The 19,806-nt window shown below is 41.2% G+C and overlaps 1 protein-coding gene across 1 annotated transcript in view; it reads right to left on the reverse strand.

Moving 5' to 3' along the window:
- Positions 1-12,639, reverse strand: part of LOC124253755 (cytochrome P450 2J4-like) — a 37,609-nt gene extending 24,970 nt beyond the window's left edge. Inside the window, exons 1-4 of the mRNA XM_046687579.1 lie at positions 12,276-12,639; positions 5,742-5,967; positions 1,801-1,927; positions 233-389 (exon numbers count right to left, since the gene is read on the reverse strand). Coding sequence (XP_046543535.1) covers positions 233-389; positions 1,801-1,927; positions 5,742-5,967; positions 12,276-12,612 — 847 coding nt within the window. The 5' untranslated portion in view covers positions 12,613-12,639. The remainder of the gene's footprint in view (positions 1-232; positions 390-1,800; positions 1,928-5,741; positions 5,968-12,275) is intronic.
- Between the last annotated feature and the right edge of the window lie 7,167 nt (positions 12,640-19,806).

The following is a 19,806-nucleotide window of genomic DNA, read 5'->3' on the forward strand; positions in this document are numbered from 1 at the left end:
CTACTGTTGTTTCATTGTTGGTGAATATATTTCATGATTCCCTTACTGTTGTTCAATTGTTGGTGAGTATATTGCATGATTCCCTTACTTCGTCGTAGACTACACAAGCAGGTGAAGCTGTTACCACAGAGACAACGCAGACCTACACATGCAGGTGAAGCTTTTACCACAGAGACAACGCAGACCTACACATGCAGGTGAAGCTGTTACCACAGAGACAACGCAGACCTACGTGTGTATGATGCGTCAGTGTCTTCATCACGGAACTTGATGAACATGTCGATGAAGTCTCGAATGTTGTTGCGGTCGTATGTCGATTCATGATCCGAAACGATGTCGCTGACAAATTGGGCCAGACGGTCGAACGCTTCAATGTTATCCTGAAGGTCCTGTACACAGACATTCAGACAGTTTACAGTCACTCACTCACTGACTCGCTCCTAGATTCGCTCACTGACTCGTTGATAGACTCGACCATAAACTCGCTGATAGACTCGTTCACTTACTCGCTCACTGACTCGCTCGATCACAGATTCCCCCCAAAGACTCTCTCAGACAGACAGACTGACAGACAGAGAAGTTTATTTCTCAACCAACCAACGGTGGTACATGAGAATATATAAATACATAGGTAAACAAATATATACATGGCAAGTGGCTGGACATGATCATTTGAATATTACTTAGTAAGCGATTTATACAATACATTCAGAAATGACTTTAAGTTCTTTAGATATTTAGTAGTTTTATTACATAATAATTTCTTTAACATTGAATGTTTTTGGAGATCACACATATATGTCGCGAGATAGGTATTTCGCTGTTGGAGAAGGGTTTCACATCTAAAGAGATAGTGAAACTCATCCCCAACAACGTTAGCGTTACACAGCTTACATATTCTTTCCTCTTTTTGAATAGAATGCCATCGACCAGGCTTCAATTGGTAGGTTATTGTTGCAAGTTCTTAGTTTTAATATAGGAAAATATATATCCCTGGATAAGTATAAGTAGTTTTCAAAACATAGTTTATCTTTAAAACATTTATAGAATTGACCTTTAGAACTAGTTTCTATGGAGCTACGCCAATGTTGTAAAAACTGATCTTTGAGAGTAGCTTCAACTTTTAGGACCAGCCATGACGTGGTGACATTGTGGGGGTTTGAGAAAACCTCTGATAAACCGCAGGTATTAAGTATTCTTGTAACAAAAGATATCCATCGGAGTTGACAACCAAAGTTATTAACAGAGATAAAATTATACACCAGTGAGGAGAGTTTACAGTACTGGTTATTTGTTGCTACTTTATGCCAAAAAGAAATAACTCGTTTGTAGTCTTGATTACAGACTCGCTCGCAGGCTCCCTCATAGACTCGCTGATAGACGCGCTCATGAATAGACTCGATCAGATATTCACCCGTAGATTTGACCACAGATTCGCTCATAGACTTGACCATAAACTCGCTCATAGACTCGCTCATGAATAGACTCGATCAGATATTCACCCGTAGATTAGACAATAAACTCGCTCATAGACTTGACCATAAATTCGCTCACAGACTTGCTCCTAAACTCAGTCATAGACTCGATGATTCACTAATAGAAGCACTCATTTAACTGCTAATCCGCCTCACGTGAAAGTATGTAAAATACTGATTACTTAAAAGAAGGTCCTTCATCCACCAATTCAATCTCTCACTCATTCTTTAATCACCCATTCACTCATTCAGGCAGTCATTCATCACATCAAGTCACTTGACGTAAATACACAAACCACGTATGGCATAACGTACAATCACCAACCTTATTGAAAGGGGGAACAAATCTTAATACGGGGAACGCATTGCAGATTTGGAACATTCCTGGCCGCCGGAAGACATCGTTCAACAGCTGCAACATATTCTGGAACTGCTCGTCCTCATACTCAAACCTGAAGATAGAACATTGCCACGAGTTAAATCACGCCGGAATGACAGGATAAGACTGCAACTACAGGTACCCGTGCAACAGGCTGAATGATATGTAGGTATATATCTACACTAACAGGTACACGTGCAACAGGCTAAATGATATGTAGGTATATATCTACACTAACAGGTACCCGTGCAACAGGCTAAATGATATGTAGGTATATATCTACACTAACAGGTACCCGAGCAACAGGCTAAATGAATGATATGTAGGTGGGTATATATCTACACTAACAGGTACCCGTGCAACAGGCTAAATGATATGTAGGTATATATCTACACTAACAGGTACCCGTGCAACAGGCAGGTATATATCTACACTAACTGCAACAGGCTAAATGATATGTAGGTATATATCTACACTAACAGGTACCCGTGCAACAGGCTAAATGATATGTAGGTATATATCTACACTAACAGGTACCCGTGCAACAGGCTAAATGATATGTAGGTATATATCTACACTAACAGGTACCCGTGCAACAGGCTAAATGATATGTAGGTATATATCTACATTAACAGGTACCCGTGCAACAGGCTAAATGATAGGTAGGTATATATCTACACTAACAGGTACCCGTGCAACAGGCTAAATGATATGTAGGTATATATCTACACTAACAGGTACCCGTGCAACAGGCTAAATGATATGTAGGTATATATCTACATTAACAGGTACCCGTGCAACAGGCTAAATGATCGGTAGGCATCTAGCTATGTTCATAGGTACCCGTGTAACAGGCTAAAGGATAGGTAGTAATCTACGGCCCCCCTTTTACTCGTGTAACATGATAATTAGTAGACAGCTATCTACAGCTTTCATGTACTCGTGTAACATGATAATAAGTAGGCAGCTATCTACAGCTTTCATGTACTCGTGTAACACGATAATGAGTAGGCAGCTATCTACAGCTTTCATGTTCTCCTACAACAACATTGTAGTTAGGTAGCAATCTGCTGCTCCTATTTACTCGTGTAACATGATTAATTGCAGGTAGCAGTCTACGCTCCCGTTTAGCGGGATATATAGTAGGTTGGTAGCAGTCTACGCTCCCGTTTAGCGGGATATATAGTAGGTTGGTAGTAATTTACGCTCCCGTTTACCAGGATATATAGTAGGTTGGTAGTAATTTACGCTCCCGTTTAGCGGGATATATAGTAGGTTGGTAGTAATTTACGCTCCCGTTTACCAGGATATATAGTAGGTTGGTAGTAATTTACGCTCCCGTTTAGCGGGATATATAGTAGATTGGTAGTAATCTACACTCGTTCTCGTAATTTACCAGGATATATAGTAGGTTGGTCGTAATTTACGCTCCCGTTTAGCAGGATATATAGTAGGTTGGTAGTAATCTACGCTCCCGTAATTACTCTCGCAGGATATATAGTAGGTTGGTCGTAATTTACGCTCCCGTTTAGCGTTGGTTTAGCAGGATATATAGTAGATTGGTAGTAATCTACGCTCTCGTTTAGCAGGATATATAGTAGATTGGTAGTAATCTACGCTCCCGTTTAGCAGGATATATAGTAGATTGGTAGTAATCTACGCTCTCGTTTAGCAGGATATATAGTAGATTGGTAGTAATCTACGCTCTCGTTTAGCAGGATATATAGTAGATTGGTAGTAATCTACGCGTTTAGCGTTAGTAGATTGGTAGTAATCTACGGTTTAGCATATAGTAGGTTGGTAGTAATCTACGCTCTCGTTTAGCAGGATATATAGTAGGTTGGTAGTAATCTACGCTCCCGTTTACCAGGATATATAGTAGGTTGGTCGTAATTTACGCTCCCGTTTAGCGGGATATATAGTAGGTTGGTAGTAATCTACGCTCTCGTTTAGCAGGATATATAGTAGGTTGGTAGTAATCTACGCTCCCGTTTAGCGGGATATATAGTAGGTTGGTAGTAATCTACGCTCTCGTTTAGCAGGATATATACAGTAGTAGGTTGGTAGTAATCTACACTCCCGTTTGGCGGGATATATAGTAGGTTGGTAGTAATCTACACTCTCGTTTAGCAGGATATATAGTAGGTTGGTAGTAATCTACACTCCCGTTTAGCGGGATATATAGTAGGTTGGTAGTAATCTACACTCAATTAATACAAACATGACGCTTTATGCACGGGTCCATTCCAAGTTAAACTATCATATCCTCTGGCAATTGGCATACTTGCATCCCAATTATAAATCTGCCCTCCAAATATGTATTAAAATCTCCTCACGTGGCAAAATATCTAAAGAATGTAACCTATGTAACAAATATACTTATGATTATGATTTTCATATACTCCTACACTGTGAACAATTTCACACTGAGAGAAACGATTTTTTTGTGTTTATGATTGACAATCTTGATGTGGAGACCTATGTTGCCTTTGAATCACAGGATGAACTCGACATGCTCTCTTTTCTATTTGGAGGTGAAACTGTTTTTAATGATACTGTTGATCAAGGGACATGGGAAACAATCATTTTACGATTTTCTTTATACATTTACCGAATAAGACGACATCTCCTACAATGTTACACTGATTGATCTCTGCAGATTTATAATGATGTATGTCCACTGTTTCTTGTATAAATTAATTGTATACACTTATACATGTATGTTCTTATGTAAATTGTAGCTTTAGGTATTCATCTTGATTAATATAATTGTATATACATCTATATCAATTTTGTAACTTTACCTGTTTGTTGTATCTACATGTATATAATATGTTTGATCTTCGGATGATCGTCTGGAGGAAATAAAGACTCTCTCTCTCTCTCTCTCTCTCTCTCTCTCTCTCTCTCTCTCTCTCTCTCTCTCTCTCTCTCTCTCTCTCTCTCTCTCTCTCTCTCTCTCTCTCTCTCTCTCTCTCTCTCTCTCTCTCTCTCTCTCTCTCTCTCTCTCTCTCTCTCTCTCTCTCTCTGTACTTCACTATAAATGGATCTGACAAACCATAAAAATCAAATTACATTAACAAATGTATATTCGTATATGAGCAACTCAAAACGATTTAGATAGTTTTCTGCCTGTACACCTGTTGTATTATAATATTTCCCCTAAACTATCAATCTTCTTTTCTGTCTGTTTCCAAATTAGGATTGCCTGCGCCGTGTTATTGTAAATATCTTTGAGAGGGGATTTATATGGTGTAAGATCCTGTCCCCGATCCTTTACACTTTGTGAATAGTGAGTGAGTTAAACTGTACCGTCTTACGCACTATTTCAGTCATATAGTGACGAGAAAGGGTTTGCACAAACAGTAAATACGAGCTGTTAAACAACCAGTCATTGACAGATTGTAAACCATCTAGAGAATCAAAGATGGTGCTAAAGCTAGCACGTAAATCTAAAACTATTTTATTTACGAAGACAATACAATGTAAGAACAACAGGCTAAACGTCGCCAACAACTGAAGGTAGATGACCATACTAGGGACCATGTGGACTTTCAGTGCTTTTGCTACCTGCATGGACCCTAGTTGGATTTACACCATTCCTTCAGCCGCTGACGATGGTAACGAAAACTTTGTGAATAAAATATATTTAAACTAATAAAAAGTAGGGTGCCGTTGTACAAAACAACCTTAGCGCTAAGGCTACCTCAAGTCCATGTTAAGGTATGGGAGTTACGGTCACCTTAGCGCTAAGATCGTTTTGTACAACGGCACCTTGGATAACTAATAGGTAGGAAGCAATGTACGGCTCCTCTTTTCTCGAGCAACAGGCTCCACAACCTTGTCCGATATTTATCTACAAGTGCATGGAAATGGTCTGTTTTTACCTTGAACCAAAGATGATATTGCAGATGATGTTAGAAGTTGCCATGGCGAGGTATTTGTGGAGTGCTATTGGTTTCTTCTCATTTTCAGACATAACTCCAATAATAACTTTTACTTCGTCTTGCATTTTGTCTTCCATTGATATCTTCCCCATACCGAAGTCTCTCATTGCATGGAGGCTCATCCGCCGTAGAGCTTTCCACTGTTGCCCACTGCTTAAGATGACACCTGCAACGTAGCCAGCAAAAGAGGAATACTTGTGTACGTTATAAACACCATGATCTTCAGACCAGTAAAGGAGGAATACTTGTGTACGTTACAAACACCATGATCTTCAGACCAGTAAAGGAGGAATACTTGTGTACGTTATAAACACCATGATCTTCAGACCAGTAAAGGAGGAATACTTGTGTACGTTATAAACACCATGATCTTCAGACCAGTAAAGGAGGAATACTTGTGTACGTTATAAACACCATGATCTTCAGACCAGTAAAGGAGGAATACTTGTGTACGTTATAACACCATGATCTTCAGACCAGTAAAGGAGGAATACTTGTGTACGTTATAAACACCATGATCTTCAGACCAGTAAAGGAGGAATACTTGTGTACGTTATAAACACCATGATCTTCAGACCAGTAAAGGAGGAATACTTGTGTACGTTATAAACACCATGATCTTCAGACCAGCAAAGGAGGAAAACTTGTGTACGTTATAAACACCATGATCTTCAGACCAGTAAAGGAGGAATACTTGTGTACGTTATAAACACCATGATCTTCAGACCAACAAAGTAGGAATACTTGTGTACGTTATAAACACCATGATCTTCAGACCAGTAAAGGAGGAATACTTGTGTACGTTATAAACACCATGATCTTCAGACCAGCAAAGGAGGAATACTTGTGTACGTTATAAACACCATGATCTTCAGACCAGCAAAGGAGGAATACTTGTGTACGTTACAAAACACCATGATCTTCAGACCAGTAAAGGAGGAATACTTGTGTACGTTATAAACACCATGATCTTTCAGACCAGTAAAGGAGGAATACTTGTGTACGTTATAAACACCATGATCTTCAGACCAGTAAAGGAGGAATACTTGTGTACGTTATAAACACCATGATCTTCAGACCAGTAAAGGAGGAATACTTGTGTACGTTATAAACACCATGATCTTCAGACCAGCAAAGGAGGAATACTTGTGTACGTTATAAACACCATGATCTTCAGACCAGCAAAGGAGGAATACTTGTGTACGTTACAAACACCATGATCTTCAGACCAGTAAAGGAGGAATACTTGTGTACGTTATAAACACCATGATCTTCAGACCAGTAAAGGAGGAATACTTGTGTAATGTTATAAAACACCATGATCTTCAGACCAGTAAAGGAGGAATACTTGTGTACGTTATAAACACCATGATCTTCAGACCAGTAAAGGAGGAATACTTGTGTACGTTATAAACACCATGATCTTCAGACCAGTAAAGGAGGAATACTTGTGTACGTTATAAACACCATGATCTTCAGACCAGTAAAGGAGGAATACTTGTGTACGTTATAAACACCATGATCTTCAGACCAGTAAAGGAGGAATACTTGTGTACGTTATAAAACACCATGATCTTCAGACCAGTAAAGGAGGAATACTTGTGTACGTTATAAACACCATGATCTTCAGACCAGTAAAGGAGGAATACTTGTGTACATGATCTTTATAAACACCATGATCTTCAGACCAGTAAAGGAGGAGGACCATGATCTTCAGACCAGTAAAGGAGGAATACTTGTGTACGTTATAAACACCATGATCTTCAGACCAGTAAAGGAGGAATACTTGTGTACGTTATAAACACCATGATCTTCAGACCAGTAAAGGAGGAATACTTGTGTACGTTATAAACACCATGATCTTCAGACCAGCAAAGGAGGAATACTTGTGTACGTTATAAACACCATGATCTTCAGACCAGTAAAGGAGGAATACTTGTGTACGTTATAAACACCATGATCTTCAGACCAGTAAAGGAGGAATACTTGTGTACGTTATAAACACCATGATCTTCAGACCAGTAAAGGAGGAATACTTGTGTACGTTATAAACACCATGATCTTCAGACCAGCAAAGGAGGAATACTTGTGTACGTTATAAACACCATGATCTTCAGACCAGTAAAGGAGGAATACTTGTGTACGTTATAAACACCATGATCTTCAGACCAGCAAAGGAGGAATACTTGTGTACGTTATAAACACCATGATCTTCAGACCAAGCAAAGGAGGAATACTTGTGTACGTTATAAACACCATGATCTTCAGACCAGTAAAGGAGGAATACTTGTGTACGTTATAAACACCATGATCTTCAGACCAGTAAAGGAGGAATACTTGTGTACGTTATAAACACCATGATCTTCAGACCAGTAAAGGAGGAATACTTGTGTACGTTATAAACACCATGATCTTCAGACCAGTAAAGGAGGAATACTTGTGTACGTTACAAACACCATGATCTTCAGACCAGTAAAGGAGGAATACTTGTGTACGTTATAAACACCATGATCTTCAGACCAGCAAAGGAGGAATACTTGTGTACGTTATAAACACCATGATCTTCAGACCAACAAAGGAGGAATACTTGTGTACGTTACAAACACCATGATCTTCAGACCAGTTCATAGAACGGAGTAGTTGGAGGTAAGCCATGTGCAGTTGATGTAGGCGTTCTTTCACTCACTCGCTCTTCAAGATTTTTAACTCTATTGATGGACGAGCTGTGGGTTGTCTTAATGTTGATTGAAACTTACAAACAGTTCTACGACTGACTCTACGGTTTGACTCACGATATTCAAGATACCATGAAGTGTTCAACTATGATGATTAGCAGTGAAGCCATCCCTGCACCCTCAAGCCAGTGCCTTGCCGTAGCTACGCGATGAAGTCTGTGTTTACCCTAACACGACCCCTATATTTGATGTGATGAAGATGTGAGTCTGTGTTTACCCTAACACGACCCCTCTATTTGATGTGATGAAGATGTGAGTCTGTGTTTACCTCTACACGACCCCTGTATTTGACGTGATAAAGATGTGAGTGTGTGTTTACCTCAACACGACCCCTATAATTGACGTGATGAAGATGTGAGTCTGTGTTTACCCTAACACGACCCCTATATTTGATGTGATGAAGATGTGAGTCTGTGTTTACCTCTACACGACCCCTGTTTTTGACGTGATGAAGATGTGAGTGTGTGTTTACCCTAACACGACCCCTGTATTTGATGTGATGAAGATGTGAGTGTGTGTTTACCTCAGCACGACCCCTATATTTGACGTGATGAAGATGTAAGTCTGTGTTTACGCTAACACGACACCTACATTTGATGTGATAAAGATGTGAGTGTGTGTTTACCCCAACACGATCATTATATTTGATGTGATGAGGTGTGAGTCTGTGTTTACCTCAACACGACCCCTGTATTTGATGTGAGGAAGATGTGAGTTTGTGTTTACCCTAACACGATCATTATATTTGATGTGATGAAGATGTGAGTCTGTGTTTACCTCAACACGACCCCTATATTTGATGTGATGAAGATGTGAGTATGTGTTTACCTCAACACGACCCCTATATTTGATGTGATGAAGATGTGAGTTTGTGTTTACCTCAACACGACCCCTATATTTGATGTGATGAAGATGTGAGTCTGTGTTTACCTCAACACGACCCCTGTATTTGATGTGAGGAAGATGTGAGTTTGTGTTTACCCTAACACGACCCCTATATTTGATGTGATGAAGATGTGAGCATGTGTTTACCTCAACACGACCCCTGTATTTGATGTGATGAAGATGTGAGTTTGTGTTTTTACCTCAACACGACCCCTGTATTTGATGTGATGAAGATGTGAGTCTGTGTTTACCCTAACACGATCATTATATTTGATGTGATAAAGAATTGAGTCTGTGTTTACCTCAACACGACCCCTGTATTTGATGTGATGAAGATGTGAGTGTGTGTTTACCTCATCACGACCCCTATATTTGATGTGATGAAGATGTGAATCTGCGTTTACCCCAACACGATCAATATTTTTGATGTGATGAAGATGTGAGTGTGGATTTGCCCCAACACGACGCCTGTATTTGATGTGATGAAGATGTGAGTATGTGTTTACCTCAACACGACCCCTATATTTGATGTGATGAAGATGTGAGTCTGTGTTTACCCCAACACGATCAATATTTTTGATGTGATGAAGATGTGAGTCTGGATTTGCCCCAACACGACCTATATATTTGATGTGATGAAGATGTGAGTATGTGTTTACCCCAACACGACCCCTGTATTTGATGTGATGAAGATGTGAGTTTGTGTTTACCTCAACACGACCCCTGTATTTGATGTGATGAAGATGTGAGTCTGTGTTTACCTCAACACGACCCCTGCATTTGATGTGATGAAGATGTGAGTCTGTGTTTACCTGAACACGACCCCTGTATTTGATGTGAGGAAGATGTGAGTTTGTGTTTACCTTTACACGACCCCTATATTTGATGTGATGAAGATGTGAGTCTGTGTTTACCTCAACACGACCCCTATATTTGATGTGATGAAGATGTGAGTCTGTGTTTACCTCAACACGACCCCTATATTTGATGTGATGAAGATGTGAGTCTGTGTTTACCTCAACACGACCCCTATATTTGATGTGATGAAGATGTGAGTCTGTGTTTACCCCAACACGACCCCTATATTTGATGTGATGAAGATGTGGGTCTGTGTTTACCTCAACACGATCCCTGTATTTGATGTGATAAAGATGTGAGTCTGTTTTTACCTCAACACAACGCCTGTATTTGATGTGATGAAGATGTGAGTCTGTGTTTACCTCAACACGACCCCTGTATTTGATGTGATGAAGATGTGAGTCTGTGTTTACCTCAACACGACCCCTGTATTTGATGTGATGAAGATGTGAGTCTGTGTTTACCCTAACACGATCATTATATTTGATGTGATGAAGATGTGAGTCTGTGTTTACCCTAACACGACCCCTGTATTTGATGTGTGTTTGACAGACCCCTGTATTTGATGTGATGAAGATGTGTTTGTGTTTTACAACAACACGACCCCTGTATTTGATGTGATGAAGATGTGAGTGTGTGTTTACCCCAACACGACCCCTGTATTTGATGTGATGAAGATGTGAGTTTGTGTTTACCCCAACACGACCCCTATATTTGATGTGATGAAGATGTGAGTTTGTGTTTACGCCAACAGGACCCCTGTATTTGATGTGATGAAGATGTGAGTCTGTGTTTACCCTAACACGACCCCTATATTTGATGTGATGAAGATGTGAGTCTGTGTTTACCTCAACACGACCCCTATATTTGATGTGATGAAGATGTGAGTCTGTGTTTACCCCAACACGACCCCTATATTTGATGTGATGAAGATGTGGGTCTGTGTTTACCCCAACACGACCCCTATATTTGATGTGATGAAGATGTGAGTCTGTGTTTACCTCAACACGACCCCTGTATTTGATGTGAGGAAGATGAAGATGCGAGTCTGTGTTTACCCTAACACGACCCCTATATTTGATGTGATGAAGATGTGAGTTTGTGTTTACCTCAACACGACCCCTGTATTTGATGTGATAAAGATGTGAGTCTGTTTTTACCTCAACACGACCCCTGTATTTGATGTGATGAAGATGTGAGTCTGTGTTTACCTCAACAGGACCCCTGTATTTGATGTGATGAAGATGTGAGTCTGTGTTTACCTCAACACGACCCCTGTATTTGATGTGATGAAGATGTGAGTCTGTGTTTACCCTAACACGATCATTATATTTGATGTGATGAAGATGTGAGTTTGTGTTTACCCTAACACGATCATTATATTTGATGTGATGAAGATGTGAGTCTGTGTTTACCCTAACACGACCCCTATATTTGATGTGATGAAGATGTGTGTCTGTGTTTACCTCAACACGACCCCTGTATTTGATGTGATGAAGATGTGAGTCTGTGTTTACCCTTACACGACCCCTGTATTTGATGTGATGAAGATGTGAGTCTGTGTTTATCCTAACACGACTCCTGTATTTGATGTGATGAAGATGTGAGTCTGTGTTTAACCCAACATGACCAACCTACAGTCTCACTTTACCGACAGTCTATGCAAACTCACAAACTTGAAATCCAATCCATTGTTTCGTTGATCGCAATAAGAATGGAACACACATTAAGCTGACCCTGAGTGTGGCACTATCACGTTTGTCACGTATGTCACGTATGTCACGTAAGGTAATTCTGCTAAACGGTGGGTTTAAGTACATCTGACTGGGATCATACCCTTGCCAGTGTCAGTGGCCCCTCTATCAACTGTTACAAAACCCTCCTCATATTGTTTGTCTGTGTGTACAGGGTGTGTTGGGGGTAATTGTTACACATACTCAACTGTGCATGCTACAATCGGTTACAGGTACCCTGAAACGTAGGGTCACTTACTCACCCGTTCCTATTTTCTTGGAGATAAGCAGGAAGCTTGGTCTGTCGCTGAAGACATCTGCTCGCTTCATGAGCACCTCGTGAATCCTAGTGTATCCATTGACGACCACGATGTGCAGCTTGCCGAACGTCAGGGTGAAGATGTCGCCCAGCTGTTGAGCCTGCTGCATGAACACCTCGGGTAGCTTGCCTCGGTTTGCTTTCAGCAGGAGGATGTCGCCCACAAAGGGCAGCCCGCGAGGTGAAGGGGGCTGATTCTTACGACGAGTCATCACATTGTATATTATGACAAATGCCAGAATAAACACTACAAGAGTAGGAAGATCCAGTGCCTCCAACATAACTGGTGTCCCGGTTCACCACACACACTGCAGTCAGTCAATGCGCGTCATGTGATATGCGCGTAACTCACCGGGTCAAATACCAGCACCCTGACCTACAATGTACGAGGGGGTGTCCCAAATGTTTCCGGCCTCACCGTGAACAGATCGCACAAACTCAACACAACCCACGTATCAAGAACTGTAACTTCGCATTTGTTTGTAAATTCCACGTGCTCTAATTTGCTACATATAGCTGTCAAACAGAATGACCCGATCATTTGCTACATATAGCTGTCAAACAGAATGACCCTATCATTTGCTACATATAGCTGTCAAACAGAATGACCCTATCATTTGCTACATATAGCTGTCAAACAGAATGACCCTATCATTTGCTACATATAGCTGTCAAACAGCATGACCCTATCATTTGCTACATATAGCTGTCAAACAGAATGACCCGATCATTTGCTACATATAGCTGTCAAACAGAATGACCCTATCATTTGCTACATATAGCTGTCAAACAGCATGACCCTATCATTTGCTACATATAGCTGTCAAACAGAATGACCCGATCATTTGCTACATATAGCTGTCAAACAGAATGACCCGATCATTTGCTACATATAGCTGTCAAACAGAATGACCCTATCATTTGCTACATATAGCTGTCAAACAGCACGACCCTATCATTTGCTACATATAGCTGTCAAACAGAATGACCCTATCATTTGCTACATATAGCTGTCAAACAGAATGACCCGATCATTTGCTACATATAGCTGTCAAACAGCATGACCCGATCATTTGCTACATATAGCTGTCAAACAGAATGACCCTATCATTTGCTACATATAGCTGTCAAACAGCATGACCCTATCATTTGCTACATATAGCTGTCAAACAGAATGACCCGATCATTTGCTACATATAGCTGTCAAACAGAATGACCCGATCATTTGCTACATATAGCTGTCAAACAGAATGACCCTATCATTTGCTACATATAGCTGTCAAACAGAATGACCCGATCATTTGCTACATATAGCTGTCAAACAGAATGACCCGATCATTTGCTACATATAGCTGTCAAACAGCATGACCCTATCATTTGCTACATATAGCTGTCAAACAGAATGACCCGATCATTTGCTACATATAGCTGTCAAACAGCATGACCCTATCATTTGCTACATATAGCTGTCAAACAGAATGACCCGATCATTTGCTACATATAGCTGTCAAACAGAATGACCCGATCATTTGCTACATATAGCTGTCAAACAGAATGACCCGATCATTTGCTACATATAGCTGTCAAACAGCATGACCCTATCATTTGCTACATATAGCTGTCAAACAGAATGACCCGATCATTTGCTACATATAGCTGTCAAACAGAATGACCCTATCATTTGCTACATATAGCTGTCAAACAGCATGACCCTATCATTTGCTACATATAGCTGTCAAACAGAATGACCCTATCATTTGCTACATATAGCTGTCAAACAGAATGACCCGATCATTTGCTACATATAGCTGTCAAACAGAATGACCCTATCATTTGCTACATATAGCTGTCAAACAGCACGACCCTATCATTTGCTACATATGGCTGTCAAACAGAATGACCCTATCATTTGCTACATATAGCTGTCAAACAGAATGACCCGATCATTTGCTACATATAGCTGTCAAACAGCATGACCCTATCATTTGCTACATATAGCTGTCAAACAGAATGACCCTATCATTTGCTACATATAGCTGTCAAACAGCATGACCCTATCATTTGCTACATATAGCTGTCAAACAGAATGACCCTATCATTTGCTACATATAGCTGTCAAACAGAATGACCCGATCATTTGCTACATATAGCTGTCAAACAGAATGACCCGATCATTTGCTACATATAGCTGTCAAACAGAATGACCCGATCATTTGCTACATATAGCTGACAAACAGCATGACCCTATCATTTGCTACATATAGCTGTCAAACAGAATGACCCGATCATTTGCTACATATAGCTGTCAAACAGAATGACCCTATCATTTGGTACATATAGCTGTCAAACAGAATGACCCGATCATTTGCTACATATAGCTGTCAAACAGAATGACCCGATCATTTGCTACATATAGCTGTCAAACAGCATGACCCTATCATTTGCTACATATAGCTGTCAAACAGAATGACCCGATCATTTGCTACATATAGCTGTCAAACAGAATGACCCGATCATTTGCTACATATAGCTGTCAAACAGAATGACCCTATCATTTGCTACATATAGCTGTCAAACAGCATGACCCTGTCATTTGCTACATATAGCTGTCAAACAGAATGACCCGATCATTTGCTACATATAGCTGTCAAACAGAATGACCCGATCATTTGCTACATATAGCTGTCAAACAGAATGACCCTATCATTTGCTACATATAGCTGTCAAACAGAATGACCCTATCATTTGCTACATATAGCTGTCAAACAGCATGACCCTATCATTTGCTACATATAGCTGTCAAACAGAATGACCCGATCATTTGCTACATATAGCTGTCAAACAGAATGACCCTATCATTTGCTACATATAGCTGTCAAACAGAATGACCCTATCATTTGCTACATATAGCTGTCAAACAGAATGACCCGATCATTTGCTCTCAAAATGCAGAGAACCGAATGCAGGGATGTTATGAAGTATCTTCACTACAGAAAGTTTACGCAGAAACACATTCATGATGATACTACACATTCATGATGATACTACACATTCATGATGATACTACACATTCATGATAATACTACACATTCATGATGATACTACACATTCATGATGATACTACACATTCATGATGATACTACACATTCATGATGATACTACACATTCATGATGATACTACACATTCATGATGATACTACACATTCATGATGATACTACACATTCATGATGATACTACACATTCATGATGATACTACACATTCATGATGATACTACACATTAGGTTACTTGCTTTGCCCTAAACTTTTGATATTTTTTTTAAAACTTTGTTTTTGGCTTGATAAGTCATTCCTTCACCGACTGCACAACATATCTTGACTTGATAAGTCATTCCTTCACCGACTGCACAGCATATCTTGACTTGATAAGTCATTCCTTCACCGACTGCACAGCATATCTTGACTTGATAAGTCATTCCTTCACCGACTGCACAGCATATCTTGACTTGATAAGTCATTCCTTCACCGACTGCACAACATATCTTGACTTGATAAGTCATTCCTTCACCGACTGCACAGCATATCTTGACTTGATAAGTCATTCCTTCACCGACTGCACAACATATCTTGACTTGATAAGTCATTCCTTCACCGACTGCACAGCATATCTTGACTTGATAAGTCATTCCTTCACCGACTGCACAGCATATCTTGACTTGATAAGTCATTCCTTCACCGACTGCACAGCATATCTTGACTTGATAGTCATTCCTTCACCGACTGCAGCATAGCATATCTTGACTGCTACAGCATATCTTGACTTGATAAGTCATTCCTTCACCGACTGCACAGCATATCTTGACTTGATAAGTCATTCCTTCACCGACTGCACAGCATATCTTGACTTGATAAGTCATTCCTTCACCGACTGCACCGACTGACTTGATAAGTCATATCTTGCACAGCATATCTTGAGTCATGAGTCATTCCTTCACCGACTGCACAGCATATCTTGACTTGATAAGTCATTCCTTCACCGACTGCACAGCATATCTTGACTTGATAAGTCATTCCTTCACCGACTGCACAGCATATCTTGACTTGATAAGTCATTCCTTCACCGACTGCACAGCATATCTTGACTTGATAAGTCATTCCTTCACCGACTGCACAACATATCTTTCATCAACGTTCAGAATTTATAAATCAAAGAATCAACATGGAAATTTCATGTGAACCTCCAGACTCGAGACTTCCTTGACAACAATTAGAGTTCATGTCGGGTAAGCATATCACTTTATAATTTATATTTATTCATTCTCACATACTATCTAAAGTCTAGAAATTGAACTATAGAAATACATTTTCCATCTATGCACTGGTACATTTTTGAGTAAATTCTACGCACTATACATGATTGTCAATAGACAAGCACAACCTCAAGGCTTGCAGATTGAAGGAACTTTTCACAATATGGACACACCTAACTAGTCAACATCATTCATGAATAAGATTTATACATATTTTTGGACAGAAAACAAGTCAGCTTCTGAAAACAAAACAAAATGCATAATAAGTCAAATCATCATTTTAATAAACTAAATAGATATGGTTTCAAATGGTGAAGGAAATCAGTAGGTGTGACACAGAGAAAAACGTTAGTTCCTTTGAAACAAAAATAATGCTGATCATTAAAGACAAACAGAAAGCATTAATAGTCAAAGAACAGTAAAGAACATATCTGAAAGGTAACTATGTACCCATTAATTCTGATAAGTACTGGAAAACAAACATAAGGAGAGACATAAACATAAACATAAGTTAGTTCTTTGAAAAGAAATATTTATCATGGTCATTATGACAAACAAAAACACATTAAGAGTCAATAACGTCGTCAATGTAGTTTCTGAAAAGAAATAACAAATAGCTAGGTCTGAATAAATTTAAATGTGTGATAAGAAAAGCTTGTATCAACTACACATTACACTGAGTAACTTTGAATCAGCTGGCATCATGCACGCTGTGGCATGTAGGTCAGGTTCCCCCATTACCCTTGGATTACCCTACACCAGTCAGATGCATGTAGGTCAGGTTCCAACATTACCCTTGGATTACCCTACACCAGTCAGATGCATGTAGGTCAGGTTCCAACATTACCCTTGGATTACCCTACACCAGTCAGATGCATGTAGGTCAGGTTCCACACTACCCGGGGATTACCCTACACCAGTCAGATGCATGTAGGTCAGGTTCCCACACTACCTGGGGATTACCCTACACCAGTCAGATGCATGTAGGTCAGGTTCCAACATTACCCTTGGATTACCCTACACCAGTCAGATGCATGTAGGTCAGGTTCCAACATTACCCTTGGATTACCCTACACCAGTCAGATGCATGTAGGTCAGGTTCCAACACTACCCGGGGATTACCCTACACAAGTCAGATGCATGTAGGTCAGGTTCCAACATTACCCTTGGATTACCCTACACCAGTCAGATGCATGTAGGTCAGGTTCCACACTACTCGGGGATTACCCTACACCAGTCATATGCATGTAGGTCAGGTTCCCACATTACCCGGGGAATACCCTACACCAGTCAGATGCATGTAGGTCAGGTTCCAACATTACCCTTGGATTACCCTACACCAGTCAGATGCATGTAGGTCAGGTTCCAACATTACCCTTGGATTACCCTACACCAGTCAGATGCATGTAGGTCAGGTTCCCACACTACCCGGGGAATACCCTACACCAGTCAGATGCATGTAGGTCAGGTTCCCACATTACCCGGGGAATACCCTACACCAGTCAGATGCATGTAGGTCAGGTTCCACATTACCCGGGGAATGCCCTACACCAGTCAGATGCATGTAGGTCAGGTTCCACATTACCCGGGGATTACCCTACACCAATCAGATGCATGTAGGTCAGGTTCCCACACTACCGGGGAATGCCCTACACCAGTCAGATGCATGTAGGTCAGGTTCCCACACTACCCGGGAATGCCCTACACCAGTCAGATGCATGTAGGTCAGGTTCCCACACTACCCGGGGAATACCCTACACCAGTCAGATGCATGTAGGTCAGGTTCCACATTACCCGGGGAATGCCCTACACCAGTCAGATGCATGTAGGTCAGGTTCCCACACTACCCGGGGAATACCCTACACCAGTCAGATGCATGTAGGTCAGGTTCCCACATTACCCGGGGAATGCCCTACATCAGTCAGATGCATGTAGGTCAGGTTCCCACATTACCCGGGGAATACCCTACACCAGTCAGATGCATGTAGGTCAGGTTCCCACATTACCCGGGGAATGCCCTACATCAGTCAGATGCATGTAGGTCAGGTTCCCACATTACCGGGAATGCCCTACACCAGTCAGATGCATGTAGGTCAGGTTCCCACACTACCCGGGGAATACCCTACACCAGTCAGATGCATGTAGGTCAGGTTCCCACATTACCCGGGGAATACCCTACACCAGTCAGATGCATGTAGGTCAGGTTCCCACACTACCCGGGAAATGCCCTACACCAGTCAGATGCATGTAGGTCACGTTCCCACACTACCCGGGGAATACCCTACACCAGTCAGATGCATGTAGGTCAGGTTCCCACACTACCCGGGGAATACCCTACACCAGTCAGATGCATGTAGGTCAGGTTCCCACATTACCCGGGAATGCCCTACACCAGTCAGATGCATGTAGGTCAGGTTCCCACACTACCCGGGAATGCCCTACACCAGTCAGATGCATGTAGGTCAGGTTCCACACTACCCGGGGATTACCCTACACCAATCAGATGCATGTAGGTCAGGTTCCCACACTACCCGGGGAATACCCTACACCAGTCAGATGCATATAGGTCAGGTTCCCACACTACCCGGGGAATGCCCTACACCAGTCAGATGCATGTAGGTCAGGTTCCACATTACCCGGGGATTACCCTACACCAGTCAGATGCATGTAGGTCAGGTTCCACATTACCCGGGGATTACCCTACACCAATCAGATGCATGTAGGTCAGGTTCCCACACTACCCGGGGAATGCCCTACACCAGTCAGATGCATGTAGGTCAGGTTCCCACACTACCCGGGGATTACCCTACACCAGTCAGATGCATGTAGGTCAGGTTCCACACTACCCGGGGATTACCCTACACCAGTCAGATGCATGTAGGTCAGGTTCCCACACTACCTGGGGATTACCCTACACCAGTCAGATGCATGTAGGTCAGGTTCCAACATTACCCTTGGATTACCCTACACCAGTCAGATGCATGTAGGTCAGGTTCCAACATTACCCTTGGATTACCCTACACCAGTCAGATGCATGTAGGTCAGGTTCCAACACTACCCGGGGATTACCCTACACACAAGTCAGATGCATGTAGGTCAGGTTCCAACATTACCCTTGGATTACCCTACACCAGTCAGATGCATGTAGGTCAGGTTCCACACTACC

This window comes from Haliotis rubra, unplaced genomic scaffold (genome assembly GCF_003918875.1).
Source record: "Haliotis rubra isolate DU_JTF1 unplaced genomic scaffold, ASM391887v1 Scf550, whole genome shotgun sequence".
Lineage (NCBI taxonomy): Eukaryota > Metazoa > Mollusca > Gastropoda > Lepetellida > Haliotidae > Haliotis > Haliotis rubra.